At 42.6% G+C, this 26750-nt stretch overlaps 1 protein-coding gene across 7 annotated transcripts in view; it reads right to left on the bottom strand.

Annotated features, from left to right (window-relative positions):
• Positions 1 to 26590, bottom strand: part of PRELID3A (PRELI domain containing 3A) — a 47667-nt gene extending 21077 nt beyond the window's left edge. For 5 of the 7 annotated variants that reach the window (XM_061131403.1, XM_061131408.1, XM_061131409.1 and 2 more), the window contains exon 1: positions 2598 to 2674. In XM_061131403.1, coding sequence (XP_060987386.1) covers positions 2598 to 2629 — 32 coding nt within the window. In that variant the 5' untranslated portion in view covers positions 2630 to 2674. The other 2 variants (XM_061131406.1, XM_061131407.1) reach the window with 2 other exon arrangements.
• Between the last annotated feature and the right edge of the window lie 160 nt (positions 26591 to 26750).

Raw genomic sequence — 26750 nt, 5'->3', positions numbered from 1 at the left:
AAAAATTATTTTTAAAAAACTTTAAAAAGAAGACATACAAATAGCCAGTAAGCACATGAAACGATGTTCAACATTGCTAATTATTAGAGAAATGCAAATCAAAACAACAATAAGGTACCACTTCACACTGGTCAGAATGGCCATCATTAAAAGTCTACAAATAACAAATGCTGAAGAGGGTATGAAGAAAACAGAACCCTCCTACACTGTTGGTGGAAATGTAAAGTGATCAGCCACTATGGAGAACAGTATGAAGGTTTCTCAAAAGCTACCATATGATCCTGCAATCCCACTCCTGGGCATATATCTGGAGAAAACTATAATTCTAACAGATACATGCACCCCAATGTTCACAGCAGCCCTATTTTACAATAGCCAAGATATGGAAGTAACCTAAATGTCCATCTACAGAGAAACAGATGAAGAATATACATGATATAATACTATTTAGCCATAAAAAAGGATGAAGTACTGTCATTTGCAGCAACATGGATGAACCTAGGGGTTATTATATCAAGTGAAGTAAGTCAGGCCAAGACAAATACCATAGGATATTGTCTATATGTGTAATCTGGGGGAAAAAATGATACAAGCTTACTTACAAAAAGAAACACACTCACAGACATAGAAAACAAATTTATGATTACCAAGGGGGAGGATGGGATTAAATTAGAAGTCTGGGATTAAAATATACACACTAGTATATACAAAATAAATAACAAGGACCTGTGTAAGCATGGGGAACTATACTCAGTATCTTGTAATAACCTATAAAGGAAAAGAATTTAAAACAGAACACACACACACACACACACACACACACTCTCTCTGCAGTCCAGGGGTTAAGATTCTGCACTTTCATTTCAGGGAGCGCAGATTCAATCCCTGGTCAGAGAACTAAGATCCCTAATGTGGCCACAAAAAACAAAACCCCAAAACTAATACAGCATTGTAAATCAACTGTATTTCAACTTAAAAAATTATAAGTCTTTGTGCCTGATTATTTTTGGCCTTTCAAGAGTAAATTTTAATATTTCCAACCAAATATTCAACAAACATATAAAAAGAGAACAAGTGTAGAAAGAAAAAGAAAAGTATGTAATTCTCAAAGGAAAAAAATCAGGCATTTAAAGGGACTAAGCAAGGGGAAAGTCTACAGTAAGCTCAGCTAGAAAGCCAGGCTTCCAACTCTGTACCATCCTGCAGGTGCGGTGCCACCTACCACACAGCATCTCATGACCCACCCTGGCAGCCGTGTGGCCTCCTCTCAGCTGTCTTTCACATTTGTCAATTTTCATCAAGGCACTTGGCTTTTAAGTTCACAAATCAGTGACAGGAGAGACATGCCTTCCACAGCTGCTCGTGTATTGATGGGAATTCCTCTGGCGGACAGTCGCCCTCATTTCAAAAGGCACCTGGTCCCTATGATATTCCTCAGTCCCTCAATGAGTAACAACTATGTGCCAGGGACACAAAACCAATGAGGTGAGGACATAAGCAGGAATGCAGGCTCCCACAACAATGAAGCTAAATAAAAGCAGCCAGACACAAAAGACCATGTGGTATATGACTGCATTTATGAGAAACGTCCAGAAAAGGCAAATTCATAAAAACACAAGCAGATACTAATCTGCCTGAGAAGGAGACTGGAATGTGACTGCAGATGGGCATGAGGGGTCTTTGTAGGATGAGGAAATGCTCTGGACTACAGAGATGCTGTACAACTATGTAAATTTACTACAAGTCTCTGATTTATTTGTATGATTTGAACTGTATGATTTAAATGGGTGAATATTATCACGTAACTTTTCAGAGCTGACAAATCACTTCTGTTTATCAGCCAACATCTCCTGAACTTGTAGGGCAGTTCTGGCCTGAGTTGCACAGCTTGGGCATCCACCATTCCCAGGGACTTAACTTGTACCCCCTGCATCCAGATGGTGCTGGCATGCCCCATCCTTGGGAGAACTGAGAAAATCTCTGGAGTCAGTCTGGGAATGGAATCCAGTTGAGAAAGGCTACATGCTGTACAAAAATCAACACTAAAATTGAATCCCATCAAGTCTAAAGATTTCATTAAAATAATTTCATAGGTTTCAAACCCAACGATAAATTTTAATTAAATTTTACATGAAAAGGACAAAGTACTTTTTTAAATTACAAAATGGAAATGCTATTCTAAATGGGATTAGAAAATTTAAAAATCTGTTACTTTAAAAAAATATGAAAGAATGAGCTCAGAGTGTCACAGATGAAGGAGACAAGAGACGATACCGCCTAGGTTAGGAGAACACTTGTAAGCAGCTGGAGGCTTTCCATGCCCACCTGCGTTCGCCGCCACAGAACCCCACGTGCCCAGGCTAGCGCCCTCTGGACCCGGTGGTCAGCCGCAGAGCGGGTCCTGATCCCGCCCCGAGTGATGTCCCCGCGCGAGGTGAGACCAGGCCTGCGGAGCCGAGGATGCCGTCCCCTCACCCCGGGCCCTGGAGTGCATCACTGCCCGCCCCACGGCCCAAAGAGTAACAGAGCCCGCCCTTCTCGAGGCCGCAGGTCAGGCCCAGGCGGGTCTGGACCCACTGAGGCCTCAGCCCGCTCACCCGAACACATGCTCTGAGCTCCAGACCCTCATCGCACCGCAGAGCGCGGCCAGGGATGCTCCAGACCTGGGGATGCTCCGCTCCGTTCGGGGGCGGAGCGAGAGCACGCGGAGGGCGGGGCGCGGGACTCAGCGCTGAGCCCACACATCACGTGAGCGGCGGTCCCAGGGCTCAGCCGAGGGGCGCGGACCGCAGCCTTGCGCGCCACCTTCCGGAAGTGGGCAGGGTTCATTCCTATGGGTCAGATGGCCCAGATTCTGCGAAAGCCCCTTCCAGCCAGGCAGGTTCCACCACAGTGGGAAAGGATGCGTAACTGTGTCCTGCCAGCCCAACAAGCCTCTCCACCGAGTGGAGGAGGAAGGAAGCAGAAGGTGTAGAAAGGCCTTAAATCAGAACGTGAGACTCCTCGCAGCCCCTCCGCCTCAGGATTTGAAGACTCCAAGAAATCCAACCCTTTACGTAGCCACATTGCTGAGACCCTCTCGACCCGCTCTCTAGTATGAGGACTGACAGCACTACTTGTCAGAGCTCATCCTAAATTCACCCGGCCACTGGAGTGGCTCCTTGGATTCGCTACTTGTCTTCACCCAAAGGAGAGATACATTTCTCATTCCCGTAGGAGGTGGGGTTGCAACTGGAAGTCTGGTGCTCTCTGGAACTTAGGCTGACATTTCAAAAGGATGACTCCTTTGTCATCCAGATCCCTGAGAAGAAAACATTCCTAGGTTGTCCAACTAGCTAAAGGCCTATTTGGCCTTTAAAAATGTTTATATACATATCAAAAAGACAACCTATAAGGATTCTAGAGTAAATGCTCTAAGAAAAGGGTAAGGAGAGATTCCTTTTGCACTGGGAAAAAATGATTTTTTTTATTTTTAGATTTTTACTTACCCCCCACTACCAACAAATACAGTTCAAGTGCAAAGAAGCAAGATGCTAGTGTGAGAACAGGGTGACCCTATGCTGAATGTACTGGGCACAAGGGAGCACCCAGTGCAACACACACATGGAGTGGGTGCCCAGGGCCTACCTCTGTGACTAGTCAGTGAAGTTGGGAGAGCAGGGAAGCAGCCAGAAGACCTGGGCTAGGAGATCCCGGCCCACCATCTCCACACTCCACACACTCCACCTTCACCACCTGCAGCTGGATGGATGCTCAGGGCAATCTTCCCACGGCAGCGCTGTTCCCTGTTTCACTGGTGAGCAGACTCGGGTTCATGGAGGTGGAAAACCACATCCAATGATCACAAGCTGAGGACTGAGCTGAGATGACACCAGGTTTGCAGGAGTCCCCCATAGCCGTGCGCAGTGACTGGCTGCTGTGGCCAGGCCAGCTGTGAAACATGACCTGCACTAGGCTCTGAGCTCAGGGCTGTCATTTGGCTTTAAAAAGCATCATCTTAAAAAATAAATAAAATAAAAAATAAAAAGCATCATCTTTTAAAATCAGCATTTCCCACAAATACGTATTGAACATGAGGCTAAAGAAATCAGGCTGGATGGTGACAGAAGACATTGTAGTGAGAATCTGTGGGGAAACTGAGACCCTAACCATGAACATGACTTTTAGCAAACTCTGGGAGATAGAGAAAGGCAGGGAAGCCTGGCATGCTGCAAAGAGGGGTTGCAAAGAGTCAGACACAACTGAGCGACTAAACAACAAAAACCCAGGAAACATCTGGGCAGAGACACTACTTAGTGGTGGAGGTGGGACCTGAGGGCGTGAGTCCATAGAGGGTGACCTCCTGGCTCACTGTACCTGCACCTGCCTCGCTTTCAAAGCCACCTCACACACAGCTGTCAGGTCCTAGGACCTCAGTGGCTCCTTCACTACTTATACATACTCCCCTCCAAGACTTACCACAATGTGTTAAGACCACGGGAACTAGGTTATTACCATCATCCTTGGCAATTCCCGAGACAGAAACCCAGTAGGCGCATAATAAATCATTGACTGTTGAACAACAGATGAAAGTCACGGCCCTGCTTCAAGTCCTATACCACTACCTCCATTTTTGGTCAAACACCACCCTTTCTCTTGTCTCTTCCACCAAGTCTGGTCCAGGAGCAGCAGCAGCTGTATCACCTGGGAGCCTGTTAGGAATAGAGACCCCTGGCCCCACCACAGCCCCACCATGCAGCATCTTGGCAGTTTTACCCCACTGGAACAGGCTCCTGAAATCTCTCATCAGTCATCACTGTGCTTCCAGTGTGACAAGCGCTGCTCTGTCACTCTCCCCACGGGCCTCTGTGCTGCGAGAGAACTACTGGTCTCTCTCTCCCGGAACCCTGCTCCCTCTGCATCCTCTGTTCTGGTCCTTCCCATCTCCCCTGCACACACCTTTTGGCCCTCAGTTCTTCTCCCTTTGCACCTGCTCCCCAAGTGACTCACTGAGTATCCTGGTTTCCACTGACTTCTCGCCTGTCTCTCCATCTCACTCCTACCCATCTAGGTCCTACCTCAAACATATCATGGTCATACATCTACCACCCTAAGCAGATTCCTCGTCTAGGAGTCAATGGCCAGGACCCTGGCATCACCCAGGTGCACCAAGTTAGAGTACTCCCCGACCCTACATCCAGCCATCAGATTGTTTTAATCTATTCCACCTTCCACATCCTTTAAGAGCCAATTTGATTTAACAGTTGCAGCTGAAGGCATGCATTTGAAGAGGAACAAACCTGGGTTCCAGTCCTGGCTCCCCTTTTGCAAATTGCTAACCTCCTGAACATTAGTGTCACCATTCTTGACATGGGAGCACTACTACTACTGCTAAAAAAAAAAAAAAAGTCCTTTTGGCCTAGTGGGAATTAATGAGGACAGAGTACATGCCTGTGGTTAAAACTGCTGTGACCATCCCTGCTGACCTGGCTCAATCCTAGATGGCCCCTCAGAATGCTGTCCCATCAGCCTGCCACATCCCCTCCAAAGCTTTGTTTGGCCGTGCCCTAGGGTGCTCCCCGCCCCCTCACGCTCCTGTGGCTGCTCCTGATACCTCTCTCGTACTCTCAGCAGTGTTTTATAAGTACCACACCTGTTTGTGTTTCTGTCTCTCCCACCAGATCACCCTTATTAAGGAAGCAGGTATCTAGGCTTCACTCCTCTCTTAGCTTTTCAATTGGCATCTCTGGAGTGAGGCCTAGGAACAGACAGGGCTGATGAGTGGTCGAGGTGGTCACAGCGCTCTGGAGTTTGGAAAGGCATCCTGCACGCACCTGAGCTCTGGGGTGGGACCCAGGCCTGGCTCGTTTCTGTGTGCCCAGGATCGGTCCCTGTACTTGGCCAACAGTGAGCTCCAGATAACTGCTTGTTCAGTGAGTCAAGGATGACTCCGAGGGCATAATGAACCTGTGAGCGGCTTGGCCCAGGGGTGGGTGGGGCTCCATCTGTTGTCATCACACAGAGCCACCTGGTTGAGTTCCAGGAAACCTTGCTGTTTTCAGGAATCACCTGTGCAGTAAATCGGGAGACTTTTCAACCAGTGGTCCTAGTCTTTTTTGCTATTTTATTCACATTCTATATATTGAGATTCCATGATGAAATATTACTGCTACAAGAGGCTGCAGCTAAAAATAAATGTTTGAAAACTGCTGTGCCAGAACAGATTTTTAAACTAAAAAATTAGGGAGAAAAATCAATCTCCCAGCAGGTAAGGAGTCTTGAAGAACGTTTGAAGGTGTTCCTTTCCCACTGTGATGGATATTCTTCACTAGGCTCTGATGTTTAATTGATCCTCAGATACAGTGATCATGAAGATCTGATTTACAGGGACTCCTCACCTGCCATGCAGTCAGAATAGGAAGGCAGGAGGCCAGGGTTCCAGCTGCTGCCATCAGCATCTGGATCTTCCAAGATCCTATGCAGGAATATTATTGGGATCCAGGGACAAGTTCTCTAACCAGAGTCAGAACTATCCTGAACTCCAACGCAACCAAGATATTCTCATATTTTATTAAAACAGAGTATACCTCTGTGACTCTTTACTTTCTGTGATATATATTTCTATGTAATTAATTCCTCTTCCAAACCCTTACATACAGTTTCTGAACTAAGTCTCTCCCATAAATAACCTAAGTTCTGCTCTGTATTTCTGCTTCTGGGCACTTTTAATTCTATGATTTCCCATATGTTTTCTGGCATTGCAAAGATGACTCATGACCAAGGGGTCTGATGTCCAAAACAATCATCAGTTTTCTCTCAAGAAGACACAACTAGGAAAAATCTAGGGACTTTATGATTTCTATAAACTATTGTGGCTAACACTTTTAGAAAAATATTTGATCACTACAAAGTAACGTAGTAGAAAAGACGCTGATGCTGGGAAAGACTGAAAGCAGGAGGAGATGGTTGGATGGTATCATCAACTCAATGGATGTGAGTTTGAACAAATTCTGGGAGATAATGAAGGACAGGGAAGCCTGGCTTGCTGCAGTCAATGGGATCTCAAAGAGTCAGACACGACAGCAAATGAACAACAGCAAAGTAATGTGGTGATTAGGAATATTCTAAATGTTTTGCTATCGTCATTCATAAAACTTGCATTTTTAGAGATTGATGTAATTCATTCTTTTATTGGTTGTCAAATAGAGGATATTAATACTGTGTCTTTAGATTCCTTTACTTGGGGCATATTAGCAGAAACAGCAGCACAGGTTATGACCACTGACTGAAACTATTATATCAGTTTCATCTTATAAAAATAATTAACATTGTTACAAATTAACAACAGTAACATCATTTAGGAGGAAAAAATATCCAGACCAGCCTGTGAACAGTTTTTTGAAATGCATGAGGCACAGTTGTCAAGATTAATAGACCTCTCCTGCCACCTTGTGGGCACACTGTGCAACAAAGCTCTACGTAAGCAGTCTTAGGGTCCCTAGCCCCTCAAACACGTGTAACTTATTATTATTTTTTTTAATGTTTACTAAGCACTTTCTGCTGGGAAATTATTCTCTGAATATGTATTGGCATGTATGTGTGTGTGTATACACATATCAATAATGTTCACTGTAGCATCTAAAATACAAATAAATTGGGAGCAGTCTAACTGATCCTTGGTTAGAAACTGTTACACTGTTCCCACAGAGTATCAGGAAGCTGATTAAAGAACTGGGGTGGAACTATAGGTTTTTAACATAAAAAAAGCAAATGTTAATCAAAAAAGCAAAGTGTATAAACTACAATTTCATTCACATTAAAATATACTTTATATGCTTGTAAATATATGTAAGCCATATAGACACATACACAGCACACCAAAAAAAATCTCTAAGAAAATTACTTTTATAAGCAGTGAGAATGAGAGACTCACTTTCACTCCCTATTTTGTATCCTCAACTTTGCTGAATTTATTAGTTCTAGCAACCTTTAATGATTATGATTTTCTATTATAATCCTATCATATGTGTATAGAGATAGCTTTACTTCTTCCTTTCCCATACAGATGCCTAATATTTCTTTTTCTTGTCTACTTGATGTGACTAGAACTTCCAGTACAATGTTAAATTGTAGTGGTGAAAGTGGGCATTTTTGATCCTGTTCTTGATATTAGAGGAAACAATTTCAGTCTCTTACCACTGAGTAAGAAGTTAGCTGTGAGTTTTCCACAAGTGCCCTTTATTATGTTGAGAAAGTTACCTTCCCTAGTACTCCAAGTGCTTTCTCTCATGAAACAGTGTTGGATTTTTGTCAAGTGCCTTTGCTGTATCAATTGAGAATATCATGTAATTTTAAAACATCATTCTATTAACCTGATGTATTACATTGACTAATTTTCTTATGTTGAACTATCCTGACATTCTGAGATAAATCCCTCTTGGTCATGGTGTAGAATCCTTCAAATATGATGCTGACTTTGGTTTGCCAGTATTTTGTTGAGAATTTCTGCATGTATATTCGTGAAAGATATTGCATTATCTACAAATACAGTCACATTGGAAGTTGGGGCTTCAAATAAGAATGTTGGGGCAATCTACAGATTTAATTCAATTCCTGTTAAATTACTCATGACGTTCTTCACAGAACTAGAATAAATAATCCTAAAGTGTATATGGAACCATAAAAGACCCAGAATCGCTAAAGAAATCTTTAGGAAAAAAAAAAAAGAAATCTTTAGGAAAAAGAAGAAAGCAGGAGGCATAACCCTCCCATACTTCAGACAATACTACAAAACTAGAGTAATAAAAAAATGTGAGGATTTCCCTGATGGTCCAGTGGTTAAAAATCCATCTGCCAGTGCAGGGGAAATAGGTTCAATCCCTGGTCTGGTAAGATGCCACATGCTGTGTGGCAACCAACCCCACACACTCTAGAGCCTGTGCTCTGCAAGAAGAGAAGCCATTGCAACTAGAGAAAGCCCATGAACAGTAATGAAGACCCAGCATAGTCAAAAATAAATTAATTTTAAATTTTATTTTTTGAAGTATGGTATTGGAACAAAAACAGGCACAGGAATCAATGGAACAGAATAGAGAGCCCAGGAAAAAATCTCAGACACCTATGGTCAATCAAAAGGCAAGAATACAAAAAGGGGAAAAAGTCCCTTGAGCAAGTGGTATTGGGAAAGTTGGACAGCTGCAAGTAGATCAATGAAGTTAGAAAACACCCTCACACCACACACAAAAATAAACTCAGAATGGCCTAAAGACCTAAATATAAGACATGACACCATAAAAATCCTAGAAAAGAAGATCTCCAAAACATTCTCTGATATAAATTGTACCCAAGGTTTCTTAGGTTAGTCTTCCAAGGCAATAGAAATAAAAACAAAAATAAACAAATGGGACCTAATCAAACTTAAAAACTTTTGCTCAAAGAAAGCCATAAACAAAAGGAAAAGACAACCTTCAAAATGGGAGAAAATATTTGCAAATGATGCAACCAACAAGGGCTTACTTTCCAAAATATACAAACAGCTCATACAACTCAACAAGAAAAAAAGCAAATGACCATATCCAAAAATGAGCAGAAGACCTAGAGAGACATTTCTCCAAACAAGAAATACAGATGGCCAATAGGCACATGAAAAGATGCTCAACATCACTAATTATTAGAGAAATGTAAGTCAAAACTATAATAAGGTACCACCTCACACTGGTCAGAATGGCCAGTAAAAAGTCTACAAGTAAATTCTGGAGAGGGTATAGAGAAAAGGGAACCCTCGTACTCTGTTGATGTGAATGTAAGTTGGTGCAGTCACTATGGAAAACAGTATGGAAGTTTCTCAGAAAGCTAACAACAGAATTACCATACAATTCAGCAATCCCACTCTTGGGCATGTATCTGGTTGTTGTTGTTTAGTCACAAAGTCATGGCCGACTCTTTTGCAACCCCATGGAGTGGAGCCCGCCAGGCTCCTCTGTCCATGGGATTTCCCAGGCAAGAATACTGAAATGGGTTGCCATTTCCTTCTCCAGAGGATATTCTTGACCCAGGGATCAAATCTGTTTCTCCTGCATTGGCAGGCAGACTCTTTACCTCTGAGTCACCAGGGAAGCCTGGGCATATATCTGGACAAAACTGTAATTCAAAAAGATACACGAACCCCTGTGCTTATAGCAGCACTGTTCACAATAGCCAAGACATAGAAACAACATAAATGTCCATCAACAGATGAATGGATAAAGAAGATGTGGTACATATACACAATGGGATACTACTCAGCCATAAAAAGAATGAAATAATTCCATTTGCAGCAACCCAGATCCAACTAGAGATTATTATACAGAAAGAAAAGACAAATACTCAATAATATCACTTAGATGTAGAACCTAAAATATGACACAAGTGAACCCATCTATGAAACAGAAAAAGAATCACGGACATAGAGAACAGACTGGTGGTTGCCAAGGGGGAGGGGGTTGAGGAAGAAGAGGAATGGGAAGTTGGGATTAGCAGATGTAAGCTTTTATATATAGGATGAATAAACAAAGTCCTGCTATATAGCACACAGAACTATACTCAATCTGCTATATAGCACACAGAACTATATTCAATATCCTATGATAAACCATAATGGAAAAGAATATATACATATACATGCCTGAATCACTTTGCTGTATAGTAACTAAGACATTCTAAATAAAGTACAATAAAAAAAAAAATACTACTGAAAACTTGGTAATGGAAACTGAAGGTAATTCAAAGAAAGGGAAAGATATCTCATGCTCCTGGACTAGACTAGAGTAATAAATACTGGTAAAATGGCCATATTTCCCAAAGCAATTTACAGATTTAATGCAATGCCTATCAAATTACCCATGACATTCTTCACAGAACTAGAAAAAATAATCCTTAAATTTATGTGGAACCATAACAGATCCAGAATTGCTAAAGCAATCCAGAAGAAAAAGAACAAAGCAGGAGGCATAACCCTCCCAGACATGAGACAATACCACAAAGCTACAGAAATTGAATAGTGTGGTACTGGCAAAAACAGACCTATGGATTAATGGAGCAGAATAGAGAGCCTAGAAATAAACCCACATACCTATGGTCAATTAATTTTGGACAAAGGAGACCAGAATATCCAATGGGAAAAAGACAGTCTCTTCAGCAAGTGGTGCTGGGAAAGTTGGACAGTCACATGCAAGTCAATGAAGTTAGAACACACCACACACAAACTCAAAATGGCTTAAAGACTTAAATATAAGACATGACAACATAAAACTTCTGAAAGAGAACATAGGCAAAACATTCTCTGACATAAATTAGCTGATGTTTTCTTAGGTCTCCTAAGGCAATAGAAAAAAAAGAAAAAGTGAACAAATGAGATCTAATCAAATGTAAAAACTCTTGCACAGCAAAGGAAACCATAAACAAAATGAAAAAACAATCTATGGACTGGAAGAAAATATTTGCAAATGATGCAACTAGGTTTAATTTCTTAACAAGGAAGCCTTAACAAGGGTTTAATTTCCAAAACATACAAACAGCTCATACAATTCAATAACACAAAAACAAACAACCCAATCCAAAAAATGAGCAGAAGGAGGGTGTTTAGGGGAGAATGGATACATGTATATGAGTCCCTTTGCACTCCACCTAAAACTATAACAACATTGTTAATTGACTAACAAAATTGTTAACTGACTGTATATGCTCAGTTGCTTCAGCAACTCTTTGACCCTATGGACTGTAGCCCGCCAGGCTCCTCTACCCATGGGGTTTCCCAGGCAAGAATACTGGAGTGGGTTGCCCCCCCTCCTCCAAGTGATCTTCCCAACCCAGGGATTGACCCCACATCTCCTGCATAAAAGGCAGATTCTCTACCACCAAGCCACCAGGGAAGCCCCTAACTGACTATAGTTCAATACAAAAATAAAAAGTTGTTTTTAAAAATATGAGCAGAAGATGTAAATAGACATTTCTCCAAAGAAGACATAGTAGATGGCCAATAAGCACATGAAAAGATGCTCATTATCACTAATTATTATAAAAATGCAAATCAAAAGACCAATGATCAAATCACCTCACACTGGTCATAATGGTCATCAAAAAGTCTACAGGAATTTCCTGGCAGTCCAGTGGTTAAGAAAATCTACCTGCCAGTGCAGAGGACATGGGTTTGATCTCTGGTCTGGGAAGACTCCACATGCTGTGGGACAACTAAGTCATTGTGCCCCAGCTATGGAAGTCAGCACATGCCCTAGAGTCTATGCTCCACAAAAGAAGCCAAGGCAATAAGAAGCCCATGCACCAAGACTAGATTGTAGTCCCTGCTCAATGCAACTAAAGAAAGCCTGCATGCAGCAACCCAATGCAGCCAAAAACAAATAGTTTTTAAAGTCTACAAATAATAAATGCTAGAGAGGCTGTGGGGAAAAGCAAACTCTCTTATACTGTTGGTAGGAAAGTAAATTGGTCCAGCCACTATGCCAAGCAGTGTGGAGGTTTCTCAAAAAACTAAAAATAAACACAATAACAGTGGGGTACTTTAATACCCCACTTTCATCAGTGGACAGATCATTCAGACAGAAAATTAACAGCGAAACATGGGCCTCAAATGACACTTTAGACCAGATGAACTTCACTGATATTTAGAGAGCATTCCATCTAAAAGCAGCAGACTACACATTCTTCTCAAGTGCACACAGAACATTCTCTAGGATAGACCACATGCTGGGCCAACAGGCATGCCTTGGTAAATAAAAGAAAAGTGAAATCATATCAAGCATCTTTTCTGATCACAACACTATGATATTAGAAATAAACTAAACACTAAGATATCAGAAATAAGGAGAACAAGGAGGAGTAGGTGGACATGGAGTACATCTCTCTCCACGGATACATCAAGAATACACCATCAGACACAAAATTGCATGCAGAATGCCAGCTGAGAGCATAGAGGAGCACCTGATGAGTGGAAAAGAATATATAGAACCATGTAAAATTTGGTAGGACGAAGGAACTAGGGGAGAAAACAGGAGTGTTAGTAAGACTGGACTTGCCCTCGGCAGTGGGGGAACTGAAGTAGGGGTCCTATCCCCACATCAGGGCAATTGTCTGAGTCAGAGGAGAAACATTTAAGGCTGACAGTGAATCAGCTGATCTGTGGCAGCCTAAATGGAATGAGAATCAGACAGTCCTTGCCACAGCCATACATACCCCAGAGAGGGATGCAGGTCCCCTAGAGGGCACAGTGGCTGGGAGCTGGAGTTTGGGGATTGTGGGGCAATCCCAGGGTGAGGGCTGCTGTTGACTGTGGAGAGATGGACCAAGGGGATGTGAAGGAGGAGATTGTGGAGGGAGATGCCCGTGGAGGGAGGCCGGGCAGCCAGGGAAGCAAGGTGATACAGCCGAGTCACGCATAGTTGGTGGTGCCATCACCATAGGCTCTCTCTTCCCACATGCCAGAATCGGCAGCTGAACAATAGAAAGGCTGGCCCATCAAAGCCCTGAGGCACCGAAGTACAGAGCAGACTCCAGTCAGGGGGGCCCCTCTATGTGCCTGATGCCCTGAACAACAGAGAAGGATCCAAGGCAATGGAGTCATCTAAGTGTCTGAATGGGCGGAGCTACGGAGAAAGAATGGCCAAAGAGGCCTTCTGATCCCAAGTTACAAGAGGCTTGAAAAACAGACTCTTATAGGGCCATAACTCCTGTGGTGGAGGGAGTCCATGCCCCTGCACACTTGGCACTGCCAGGCTCCCTGAAAGCCAAGCAGCTGCGCCACCTTCATGCTCAACTCTCACTGGAGCAGAGCTGCCACAGGCAAAAAAAGTCTTGCATCTATGCGCACAGAGTCACTTTGGTAGTGTCCGACTCTTTGCCACCCTGCAGACCATGGCCTGCCAGGCTTCTCAGTCAGGGAGGGGGGCTCTCCAGGAAAGAATACTGAAACCGATTGGCCAATACTGGTTACCATACCCTTCTAGAGCACTATATTTCCTGCTGCCCTAACTGCAAACTCCCCTGAGTACCTGGTGCTGCCAGAACCCCTGAAACCCAAGCAGCTGCACCACCGCCACACCTGGCCCTCACAGGGGCAAACCCAAGTCCTCCAGGGCAGCCTCAGGAGCAAACCCCGGTGGACGACCCACATGCAGAGGTGAAAATAAAACTACAACTGAAACCCAGGGGCAGTGTGGCTAAGGAAGAAGACCCAAAACCCTCCCGCCAGCTGTACAAGCTGCAGATTAAATCCACAGGATCAACTAGGCAGACTCTGTGTCTATGGGATATATAAAAGGTCATTGAGAGCTCCCACAAAAGAAAATGCACTAGTTCTGATAGCTGTGGAAATTGGAGGCAAGAATACACAGGAGTAGGACCAGATTAGAATATGAGCTGTCCCCACAGCAAGTCCAGAGATCAGCACAGTGTTGGAGGGCATCCTGGGGTGGTGAGGTGGACTGTGACTCCCAGTAAGAGAAAGGACTCTGACAGCAGTGACTCAAGAAAAACATTTATTATTATGCTTTGACTTGCTCTGTAGATTCTTTTGGATTTTCCCCCCATCTGTTAAGTTGTCAGTTTTATTGGCACTATGAAATCTAATTAAGTTTTTGAGCTTGTTTTTTTTTTTCCTCACATTTTTTATTGTTGTTATAAACCTCTGCCTCTACATTGGGCTTTTGCGGTTCTGTGGAGCTTTCCTTTTTTTTCTTTTCTCTTTTCTTAATTTTAATTTTTTAAACCTATTATTTTGTCTATATTTATTCCTTTGTTTGCTTTTCCTGCTGTTCTTTTCCCCGTGCAGTTAATCTTTAATGTATATAAATCTTCTTTATCTCCCTCTATTTAACTTTGCATATCTATTCAGTCACACTTTTTATTGTTGCTATAAACCTCTGCCTCTACATTGGGCTTTTGCAGTTCTGTGGAGTTTTCCTTTTTTCTTTCTTCTTCCAGTTTTTTTTTTTTCTTTTCTCTTTTTTGTAATTTTGATTTTAATTTTTTTAAACCTATTATATTTTTTCTACATTTATTCCTTTGTTTGCCTTTCCTACTGTTCTTTCCCCCTTGCAGCTAATCTTTGATGTATATAAATCTTCTTTATCTACCTCTGTTTAACTTTGCATATCTCTTCTTTTTCTTTCTTTTCTTTCCTCTCAACGGATTTGTTGGTTTTGTTTTCATTGCTTTATTCCCCACATGGCACTTTGCTTTAGTTTTGTTTTCCAGTTTGGCTTTAGTTAGTTTGGTTCTTAACTGGTAAATATAATTTTTTATATTCTTTGTTCACCAGGTCAATCTACTGTACTTTCATGGGTGTGTATATATATATGTGTATATTCCATTATTTTCATTATTATTTGCCTGATTTTGTAACTGCCATTTGTCTGGGGTTCATCTTTGGTTTCTCGTTTTTGGATATTTGTTTTAATCTCACTTGATGCCATAACCACTTGTGGAATCTTCGTTCCTGACCAGAGATCAAGCCCTGAGCCTTTGGAGTGGGAGTACTGACTCCAAGACCCTAGACTACCAGAGAACTAACCCTAGGGAGTATCAAATAGAGAGAACTCACACAAGGGAAACCACTTGAATACAAGTCCTGGCATCACCCAACCACCAGTAGCACCCTGTGCAGGATGCCTCATCTAACAGCAAGTGAGTAAGTGAAGTCGCTCAGTCGTGTCTGACTCTTTGGGACCCCATGGACTGTAGCCTACCAGGCTCCTCCCTCCATGGGATTCTCCAGGCAAGAGTACTGGAGTGGGTTGCCACTTCCTTCAAACAAACCAAAAATACAAATCCAATCATCAGCAGACAGGATTACCACCTCACTCAGAGGAAAAATAAACAAACAAAAACTCAGCACAAATCTCACCCTATAAGAAGCTTACACAAACCACTGGACCAACCTCAGGAGGGCAGAAAGCAAAAGGAAGAATTCAACCCTGAAGCCTGAGAAAAGGAGACCTCAAATACAGTAAGTTAAAAAAAAATAATAATGATAAGGCAGAGAAATACTACACAAATGAAGGAACAAACTAGAAACACAGAAGTCCAAATAAATGAAGAGGAAATAGGCAAACTACCTAAAAAAGAATTCAGAATAATGATAGTAAAGATGATCAAAAACCTTGAAAACAAAATGGAGAAAATGCAAGAAGTCAATTAACAAAGACCTATAAAAATTAAAGAATAAACATACAGAGACAAGTAACACAATTACTGAAATTAAAAAATACTCTAGAATGAATCAATAGCAGAATATCTGAAGCAGAAGAACAAATCAGCGAGCTGGAAGATAAAATGGTGGAAATAGCTTCTGAAGAGCAGAACAAAGTAAAAAGAATGAAAAGAACTGAGGATAGTCTCAGAGACCTCTGGGACAATATCAAATGTACCAACATTCGAATTATAGGGGTCCCAGAAGAAGAAGAGAAAAAGCAAGGGTATGAGAAAAATTTTGAAGAGATTATAGTTGAAAATTTCCCCAACATGGAAAAGAAAATAATCAAGTCCAAGAGGAACAAAAAAGCCCATAGAGGGTAAATCCAAGGAGAAACATGCCAAGACACACACAACTAATCAAACTAACAAAGACTAATCACTAAGTTCAGTTCAGTTCAGTCACTCAGTCGTGTCCAACTCTTTACAACCCCAAGAACCACAGCACACCAGTCCTCCCTGTCCATCACCAACTGCCAAACTCTACCCAAACCCATGTCCATCAAATCGGTGATGCTATCCAACCATCTCATCCTCTGTTGTTCCCTTCTCTTCCTGCCCTCAATCACTAAGAAAGAATATTAAAAGCATCAAGGGAGAAGCAACAAGTAACATACAAGGGAAACCCCATATGTTTAACAGCTGATCTTTCAGCAGAAAACTCTGTAGGCCAGAAGGGAATGGCAGGATATATTTAAAGTACTGAAAGGGAAAAATCTACAACCAAGATTACTGTACCTGGCAAGGATCTAATGCAAAATTGATGGAGAAATAAAAAGCTTTTCAGACAAGCAAAAGTTAAGCGAATTCAGTACCACCAAACCAGCTTTACAACAAATGTTAAAGGGACTTATATAGTCAAGAAATACAAGAGAAGAAAAAAGATCTATAAAATCAACCCCAAACAATTAAGAAAATGGCAATAGGAACATATATATCAATAATTACTTTAAATGTAAATTGAGTAAATGCTCCAACCAAAAGACACAGACTGGCTGAATGGATACAAAAACAAGACCCACGTATATCCTATCTACAAGAAACCCACATCAGACCTAAAGACACATAGACTGAAAGTGAGATGATGGAAAAATATACTCCACACAAATGGGAAGCAAAATAAAACTGGAGTAGCAATCCTCATATCAGACAAAATAGACCTTAAAATAAAGAATATTACAAGAGATAAGGAGGGACACTACATATTGATCAAGGGATCAATCCAAGAGGAAGACATAACAATTGTAAATATCTACGCACATAACACAGGAGCACCTGAATACATAAGACAAACATTAACAGACATAAAAGGAGAAATTGACAAACACAATAATAGAAGGAGACTCTACACCCCACTCACACCAATGGACAGATCATCAAAACAAAATTAATAAGGAAACACAAGTCTTAAATGATACATTAGATGAGGTAGATCTCATTGATACCTTCAGGACATTCCATCCAAATGCAGAAGAATACACCTGCTTCTCAAGTGCACGTGGAACATTCTCCAGGATAGACCACATCTTGGGTCACAAATCAAACTTCAGTAAATTTAAGAAAATTGAAATCATATCAAGTATCTTCTCCAACCACAACACTATGCAACTAGATATCAATCACAAGGAAAAAACTGTAAGAAACACAAACACGTGGAGATTAAACAACACGTTTCTAAATAACCAACAGGTTACTGAAGAAATCAAAAGGGAAATAAAAAAATTTCTAGAAACAAATGACAATGAAAACATGACAACTCAAAACCTATGGGATGCAGCAAAAGCAGTTCTAAGAGGGAAGTTTATAGCAATACAATCCCACCTCAAGAAACAAGAAAAACATCAAATAGACAACCTAAATTTACACCTAAAACAACAGAAAAAAGAATAATAAAACCCCAAAATTAGAAGAAATCATAAAGATCCAAGCAGAAAAAAATGAAAAAGAAATGAAAGAAACTATAGTAAAGATTAATAAAACTAAAAGCTGGTTCTTTGAGAAGATAAACAAAATTGACAAACCTTTAGTCAGACTCATCAAGAAAAAAAGAAGAATCAAATCAACAAAATTAGAAATGAAAAAGGAGAGGTTACAACAGACAATGAAGAAATACAAAGGATTTTAAGAGGCTATTATTAACAACTATATGACAATAAAATGGATAACCTGGAAGAAATGGGTAGATTCTTAGAAAAGTTCAATCTTCCAATACAGAACCAGGGAGAAATAGAAATTATGAACAACCCAATTACAAGCACTGAAACTGAAGTTGTGATCAAAAATCTCCCAAAAAACAAAAGCCCAGAACCAAATGGCTTCACAGGAGAATTCTATCAAACATTTAGAGAAGAACTAATGCCTAACCTTCTAAAACTCTTTCAAAAAATTTCAGAGGAAGGAACTCTTCCAAACTCATTCTATGAGGCCATCATCACCCTGATACCAAAACCAGACAAAGACACCACAAAAAAAGAAAATCACAGGACAATATCACACTGATGAACATAGATGCAAAAATTCTCAACAAAATTTTAGCAAACAGAATTCAGCAACACATCAGAAAGCTCATACACCATGACCAAGTTGGGTTTATTCCAGGGATGCAAGGATTCTTCAGTATACGCAAATCAATCAATGTGATACACCATATTAACAAACTGAAAGATAAAAACCATATGATCATCTCAATAGATGCAGAAAAAGCCTTTAACAAAATTCAGCATCGATTTATGATTAAAACTCTTAAAAAATGGGCATAGAAAGAATCTACCTCAACATAGATAAAGCCCATATATGATAAGCCTACACCAAACATTATTCTCAATGGTGAAAAACTGAAAGCATCCCCTCTAAGATCAGGAACAAGACAAGGGTGTCCACTTCCACCACTATTATTCAACATAGTTTTGGAAGTCATAGCTACAGCAATCAGAGAAAAAAAAGAGGAAAAAGGAATCCAGATCAGAAAAGAAGAAGTAAAGCTCTCACTGTTCGCAGATGACATGATACTGTACATAGAAAACCCTAAAGATAGTATCAGAAAATTACTAGAGCTAATCAGTGAATTTAGCAAAGTTGCAGGATACAAAACCAATACACAGAAATCACTTGCATTTCTATATACTAACAATGAAAAATCAGAAAGAAAAATTAAGGAATCAATCCCATTCACCATTGCAACAAAAAGGATTAAATATTTAGGAATGACCTTACCTAAGGAGACAAAAGAAATGTACATAGAAAATTATAAGACACTAATGAAAGAAATCAAAGATGACATAAACAGATGGAGAGACATTCCATGTTCCTGGGTAGGAAGAATCAATATTGTGAAAATGACTATACTACCAAATGCAATCTAGAGAGTCAATGAGATCCTTATCAAATTACAGGTGGCATTTTTCACAGAACTAGAACAAAAAAATTCACAATTCATATGGAAACACAAAAGACTCTGAATAGCCAAAGCAGTCTTGAGAAAGAAGAATGGAGCTGCAGGAATCAACCTTCCTGACTTCAGATTATACTACAAAGCTACAGTCATCAAGACAGTATGGGAGTGGCATAAAAACAGAAATACACACCAATGGAACAAGATAGAAAGCCCAGAAATAAACCCATGCACCTATGGGTACCTTATTTTTTTTTTGACAAAGGAGGCAAGAATATATACAATGGGGCAAAGACAGCCTCTTCAATAAATGGTGCTGGGAAAACTGGGCAGCTACATGTAAAAGAATGAAATTAGAATACCTCCTAACACCATACACTAAGATAAACTCAAAATTGATTAAATACCTAAATGTAAGACCAGAAACTATAAAGCTCTTAGAGGAAAACATAGGCATGTTAGAGGAAAACTCGATGATATAAATCAAAGCAAGATCCTCTATGACCCACCTCCGAGAGTACTGGAAATAAAAACAAAAGTAAACAAGTGGAACCTGACTAAACTTAAAAGCTTTTATACAGCAAAGGAAACTATAAACAAGGTGAAAAGACAACCCTCAGAATGGGAGAAAATAATAGCAAATGAAAACAACGTGACAAAGGATTAATTTCTAAAATATACAAGCAGCTCATACAACTCAAAGCCAGAAAAACAAACAACCCAAACAAAAAGTGGGGAAAAGGCCTAAACAGACATTTCTCCAAAGAAGACATACAGACGGCTAACAAACACATGAAAAGATGCTCAACATTGCTCATTCTTTGAGAAATGCAAATCAAAACTACAATGAGATATCACCTCACACTGTTCATCATCAAAACGTCTACCAACAATAAATGCTGGAGAGGGTGTGGAGAAAAGGGAACACTCTTGCACTGTTGGTGGGAATGTAAATTGATGCAGCCACTATGGAAGACGGTATAGAGATTCCTTAAAAAACTAGGAATAAAACCACCATATGACCCAGCAATCCCACTCCTAGGCATATATCCTGAGAAAACCAAAATGGAAAAAGATACATGTATCCCATTGTTCACTGAAGCACTGTTTACAATAGCTAGAACATGGAAGCAATCTAGATGTCCATCGACAGATGAATGGATAAAGAAGTTGTGGTACATATACACAATGGAATATTACTCAGCCATAAAAAAGAACGTCAGTCAGTTCTGATGAGGTGAATGAATCTAGAACCTGTTATACAGAGTTAAGTGAGTCAGAAAGAGAAAGATAAATATCATATTCTAACACATATATACAGAATCTAGAAGAATGATACTGAAGAACTTACTTACAGGGCAGCAATGGAGAAACAGACATAGAGAATAGACTTATGGACATGGAGAGAGGGGAGAAGAGGGTACAATTATGCAGAGAGTAACATGGAAACTTACATTACCATACATAAAACAGATAGCCAACGGGAATTTTCTGTATGGCTCAGGAAACTCAAACAGGGACTCTGTATCAACCTGAAATGGTGGGATGGGGCAGGAGATGGGAGGGAGGTTCAAAGGGGAGGGGATATATGTGTCCTGATGACTGATTCATGTTGAGGTTTGACAGAAAACAAAATTCTGTAAAGCAATTATCCTTTAATAAAAAAATAAATTAATAAAAGAAAAATTCTACAAGCTAGGCTTCAACAGTACGTGAACCAAGAATTCCCAGATGTTCAAGCTGGATTTAGAAAAGGCAAAAGAACCAGAGATCAAATTGCCAACATCCGCTGGATCATCGAAAAAGCAAGAGGATTCCAGAAAAACATCTACTTCTGCTTTATTGACTATGCTAGAGCCTATGACTGTGTGGATCACAACAAACTGTGGGAAACTTTTAAAGAGATGGGAATACCAGACCACTTTACCTGCCTCATGAGAAACCTGTACACAGGTCAAGAAGCAACAGAGAGAACCAGACATGGAACAACGGACTGGTTCCAAACAGGAAAAGGGGTACGTCAATGCTGTATATTGTCACTCTGTTTATTTAACTTCTATGCAGAGTACATCATGCGAAATGCCATACTGGATGAAGCACAAGCTGGAATCAAGATTGTAGGGAGATATATCAATAACCTCAGATATGCAGATGACACCACCCTTATGGCAGAAAGTGAAGAAGAACTAAAGAGCCTTGTGATGAAGGGAAAGAGGAGTGTGACAAAGTTGGCTCAAAACTCAACATTCAAAAAACAAAGATCATGGCATCCAGTCCCATCACTTCATAGTAAACAGATGGGGAATCAATGGAAACAGTGGCAGACTTTTTTTTCTTGGGCTCCAAAATCACTGCAGATGGTGATTGCAGCCATGAAATTAAAAGACACTTGCTCCTTGGAAGAAAAGCTATGAAAAACATATACAGCATATTAAAAAGCAGAAACATTACTTAGTTGGCCAAGGTTAGTCTAGTCTCAAAGCTATGGTTTTCCCAGGAGTCATGTAGGGATGTGAGAGTTAGACCATAAAGAAGGCTGAATGCCAAAGAATTGATGCTTTTGAACTGTGGTGCTGGAGAAGACTCTTTAGAGTCCCTTGGACAACAAGATCATCAACCAGTCAATCCTAAAGGAAATCAACCCTGAATATTCACCAGAAGGACTGACTCTGAAGCTGAAGCTCTAATATTCTGGACACCTGATGCAAAGAGCCAACTCATTGGAAAAGACTGATGCTGGGAAAGATTTGAGGGTAGGAGGAGAAGGGGATGACAGAGGATGAGATGGTTGGATGGCATCACAGATTCAATGACATGAATTTGGGCAAACTCTAGGAGATAGTAAAGGACAGCGAAGCCTGACATGCTGCAGTCCATGGGGTCACAAAGAATCAGACACAACTGACTGAACAATACAGTCCAAAAGGCAATTTCAGAATACGGAAGTCAGGTTTTTCGGGCCCCCAGTCAAGAAACTGACTCCTTTCAGGTTTAGCTGGGTGATTTTGTCCTCCTAAAAACATGGAGAGAAGGGTCTCCCTCTGATCAATTACTGCCCAAGTGGAAGGGCCATTACTAAGTCCTTCTCAGCACCCCTGTGTGTGTGCATGCTAAATCACTTCAGTCATGTCCAACTCTATGTGACCCTATGGACTGTAGCCCACCATGCTCCTCTGTCCATGGGGATTCTTCAGGAAAGAATACTGGAGTTGGTTGCCATGCCCTCCTCCAAAGGATCTCCCCAGTCCAGAGATCAAACTTGAGTCTCTTATGTCTCCTGAATTGGCAGGTGGGTTCTTTACCACTAGTACCACCTGGGAAAACTCTTAGCACCTCTATGGCAGTAAAATTACATGGGATCAACAACTGCATTCATCTGTTCCAAATCAAGCCGGTTCCTCTTGAATCCACACAGGACTCTGGCTATGAAAAGGAAGACACCCCAAGTGGACCTGTGAGCCCACTGGAGGCCTGAGGTTCCCATTTAAAAATCAACAAGTAGGGACTTCCTTGGTGGCGCAGTTGATAATAATCCTCCTGTCAATGCATGAGACATAGTTTTGATCCCTGGTAAAGGAAGATTCCACAAGCTGTGGAGCAACTATGTCCGTGTGCTACAACTACTGAGCCCATGCTGTAGAGCCTGCAATCCACAACTACTGAAGTGCGCGTGCCTAGAGCCTGTGCTCCACAACAAGAGAAGCCACTGCAATAAGAAGCCCACACACTGCAACAAAGAGTAGGCCCCACTCACCACAACTTAAAAAAGAAAGGTCCAGGCAAAGCAACAAAGACCCAGAGAAGCCATAAATAAAAATATAAAGTTTTTTAAAAATTACAAATCAACAAGTTGAATACATATATTTAAAGGACAGACATTGTTGTCAGGTAAGTAAAATGAGTTGGTGAGTTGGACTCCTAGTTGTCATTTTTGCTATTATTCTCTTACTTTTTCCAAGTCAAGTTAAAGACTATTCACTGAAAGCTCACTGCTGCCACCCCGAAACCATTATTCACCCTAATATTTCTCTCCCTCCTATGGGTATCCACACAAGGGGGATGGAAGAGCAACTCCACAGTACAAATTTCCTTCACCATAGGAGAAAAAATGAAAATCTTACTAACTGTTGTATCTGCCACAACAACCCTCATGAGGCCCTGGGGTGACCCATCTTCCACTCAGCCTCAGCGAACATCTCTTTCTATATCCTTAACCAGTCCAACTAGTCTTGGGAACCACCCATAGAAGGGCTTCTCTCCATGGTCAACTGGACATGCTTTAACCTGTCCTCAGTCATCTCTGCATTAACTTGACTGGCAAAGTACCTAGCCTTTTCTGAAAACCCACAGGGATCGAACTTTCAAGACTTCAAGATCTGGTAGTTATCTTTAGGGATAGGACATGACCCATATGTCGAAGGTCTGTTCATAGATACAAATGCAAAAGAAGGACACCTAAAGTGACCTCAACAGAGATAGATGGGACCAGAATTCCACCCATTGTATACATCTGGGATCCTGGTAGTGCATGACCTACCCCCATTTTTGAAACTGGAAAGGGGGCACTCTACCTCCTTCATTCACAGAATGTAACATAACTGCCTTGCTTGAAGAGGAATCTCTTCCCCCAGATAAGACCCACTTACCTAAGGTGGGGGTCTGAGGCAAATCAAGGCCCCAGCTGCACCTACTCAGCAGACTCCACCCTCACCTGGCAGAGCCAGCTTCTTCAGGTAAACAGTACCCAGACATGGCTATGTGCTCCAAGACAGGTTAGTTTTACCCTAACCTCAGAAGTCCAAAAGGAAGGCTGCAGGGTCCCATTCACGTGAGTCCTCTCTGAGCAGCAGCTACCAATGCATACACAGATGATTATCATGGGATCCTGCACATTTGCCTTTTTAGCCCCTGGGGGGGACACCGGTATATAATGTCTCCATTCCCTGTCCCTGGCTCAAGTGTGCGGCTGGCCTCTCTTGGCAGGCAATGGAACTGTTGTTCGTCTGGTGGCCCCACAGGGAAATTTTGCCTACCACAAGGCAAGGCTTCATAAGTAGGCAATTACTCTATATACTCCAACCAGAAGCACAAGGAATGTACTCTCCAGACTCTCAACCTCCCTTCGGTTCAGTTCAGTCCCTCAGTCATGTCCGACTCTTTGTGACGCCATGGACTGCAGCACACCAGGCCTCCCTGTCCATCACCAGTTCCCGGAGTTTACTCAAACTCATGTCCATCGAGTGGGTGATGCCATCCAACCATCTCATTCTCTGTTGTCCCCTTCTCCTCCCGCCTGCAGTCTCTCCCAGTAATAGGGACTTTTCAAATGAGTCCGTTCTTCGCATCAGGTAGCCAAAGTATTGGGGTTTGAGCTTCAGCATCAGTCCTTCCAACGAATATTCAGGACTGATTTCCATTAGGATGGACTGGTTGGATCTCCCTTAATCCCTAGCCAATGTAGAAGACTGGCCTTGGGCTATCCCCTAGCAGAGCAGGGAGGGGTATTCGCAACAAACCATAAAACCACGATGCACCTACATCATCACCACTGGCCAGGTTTAAGAAGATATCCAAAAGATATATAAAGCAGGCTCAACAGCTACACAATTTTGGAAAGGGTAACCCCAGCGCGTACTTCATATGGACCACAGTCAGAGGGGTATTATTAATACATATCCCTGGTTTCTACCCCTACTTGGACCTCTGTTTCCAACAGTACTTCTGCTGAATTTTGGCCCCTGCCTTCTAAGCCTGCTTGTTAAGTTTGTTTTTTCCAGATTACAAGTTTCACCTGCAGGTGACCATATGCCAGGGATTTCAACCTGGCCCACATGAAGATGTAGACAACCAACATCACCTGGACTGGGCCACAGCCTCCTACTCCCTGCGCTCCATTTGTGTTCCGGAGACCCCTACCTCTGACAACAAGGTGGTCTGGACCCCACAGGTAGGGACAAGCCCCCACTCGGCTTGAAGCAGCTACAGAAGGTGGACCACCGACCCTTCGACCCTTAAAAGAGTCTAAGGGTCCAGACTCCTTGAGAGGCGCAATCAATGTTAGAGCAGGCAGAATGAGCAGAGAAGGGGGCGTGGGCCATGTGACAGGAGACCTTACATCCTGAGACCACGGGGTCCTTGAGGAGACAGACAAGGGCGGGAACCTCCGTGTCGGAAAGTAACCTTCTGCTAGTTAAGCCCTCGTTACAACAGAATCACCACCGCACCCGGGTAGCGCCCGTCCCGCGCCGGCCACCATGACAGACCCGAAAGACCAAATGACGAACAAAACTCGCTGCCTCTTGAGGAGGCGGCGACGGGAAGATCCAGAGGAGTCACCCGAGTCCCGCCCGTTAGTTACCCCTCTTCCCCGCCGTCCCGCCCACGTTACCGACTCGCGGGGAGAAACTTGGGACGGCCACACCCCCAACTCCCGCCCCGCAGCCTCTGAATCCTCCCCGTGAAGAAACGACCCAGCCTCCGGGGCCGCGGCCAGGCGGCGAGACTCAACCCTGAATTTAGCTCCCGCTTCCCCGCTCTTCGGCCGCTGAGGAAAGCCCGTGCTGCGTACACCTCAGTCGCGGTCACGCTTGCCTGCTCAAACCCAACCGGGAAAGAACGCGCCCGCGACCCGCTCCCCCCAGCAGGGCTCTCACGACTTGACCGGCCACAGTCTCTCACGCCTCTTCTCTCATTTCTTCCCCTCAGGCCCCATGGGCCTACCTCGCCCGGGTGCACAAGTTCCGCGCCGCTTCACCTGCCGTCGGCCGGGTTCCTGACGACACCGCCACTGACAGGGCCCCACAGAACAGACGCTCAATAAAGTATGTGACGAGGGACCTACCGAGAGAGGCGTCCGAAGGGCCAAAGATAGCCTCTGCCTGAGGGAAAGGTACACTGCGCGGGGCCTCAGCAGCGTCGGCTGGGCGCACCAACAGGTGCAGCGCCTCGGCGCGCGCCCGACTCGGTCCCGCCCCCTCCTGAGAGCGTGTCTCCTCAGCCCCGCCTCCGGTCCTGACTGGTGACGCTCCGGAGGCGGTGCCGTGGCCCGGGGACCGAGGGCGCGGCGCCGTGCGGCTGACGTCAGCGCGCTGGGGCGGGGCAAGGCGTGAGAAGACGCAGACGAGCGTGGGGTCGCGGG

Source organism: Dama dama, chromosome 27 (genome assembly GCF_033118175.1).
Source record: "Dama dama isolate Ldn47 chromosome 27, ASM3311817v1, whole genome shotgun sequence".
NCBI lineage: Eukaryota > Metazoa > Chordata > Mammalia > Artiodactyla > Cervidae > Dama > Dama dama.
Note: the sequence above shows the minus strand (reverse complement) of the source record. Positions and strands in the feature narration are given on the sequence as shown.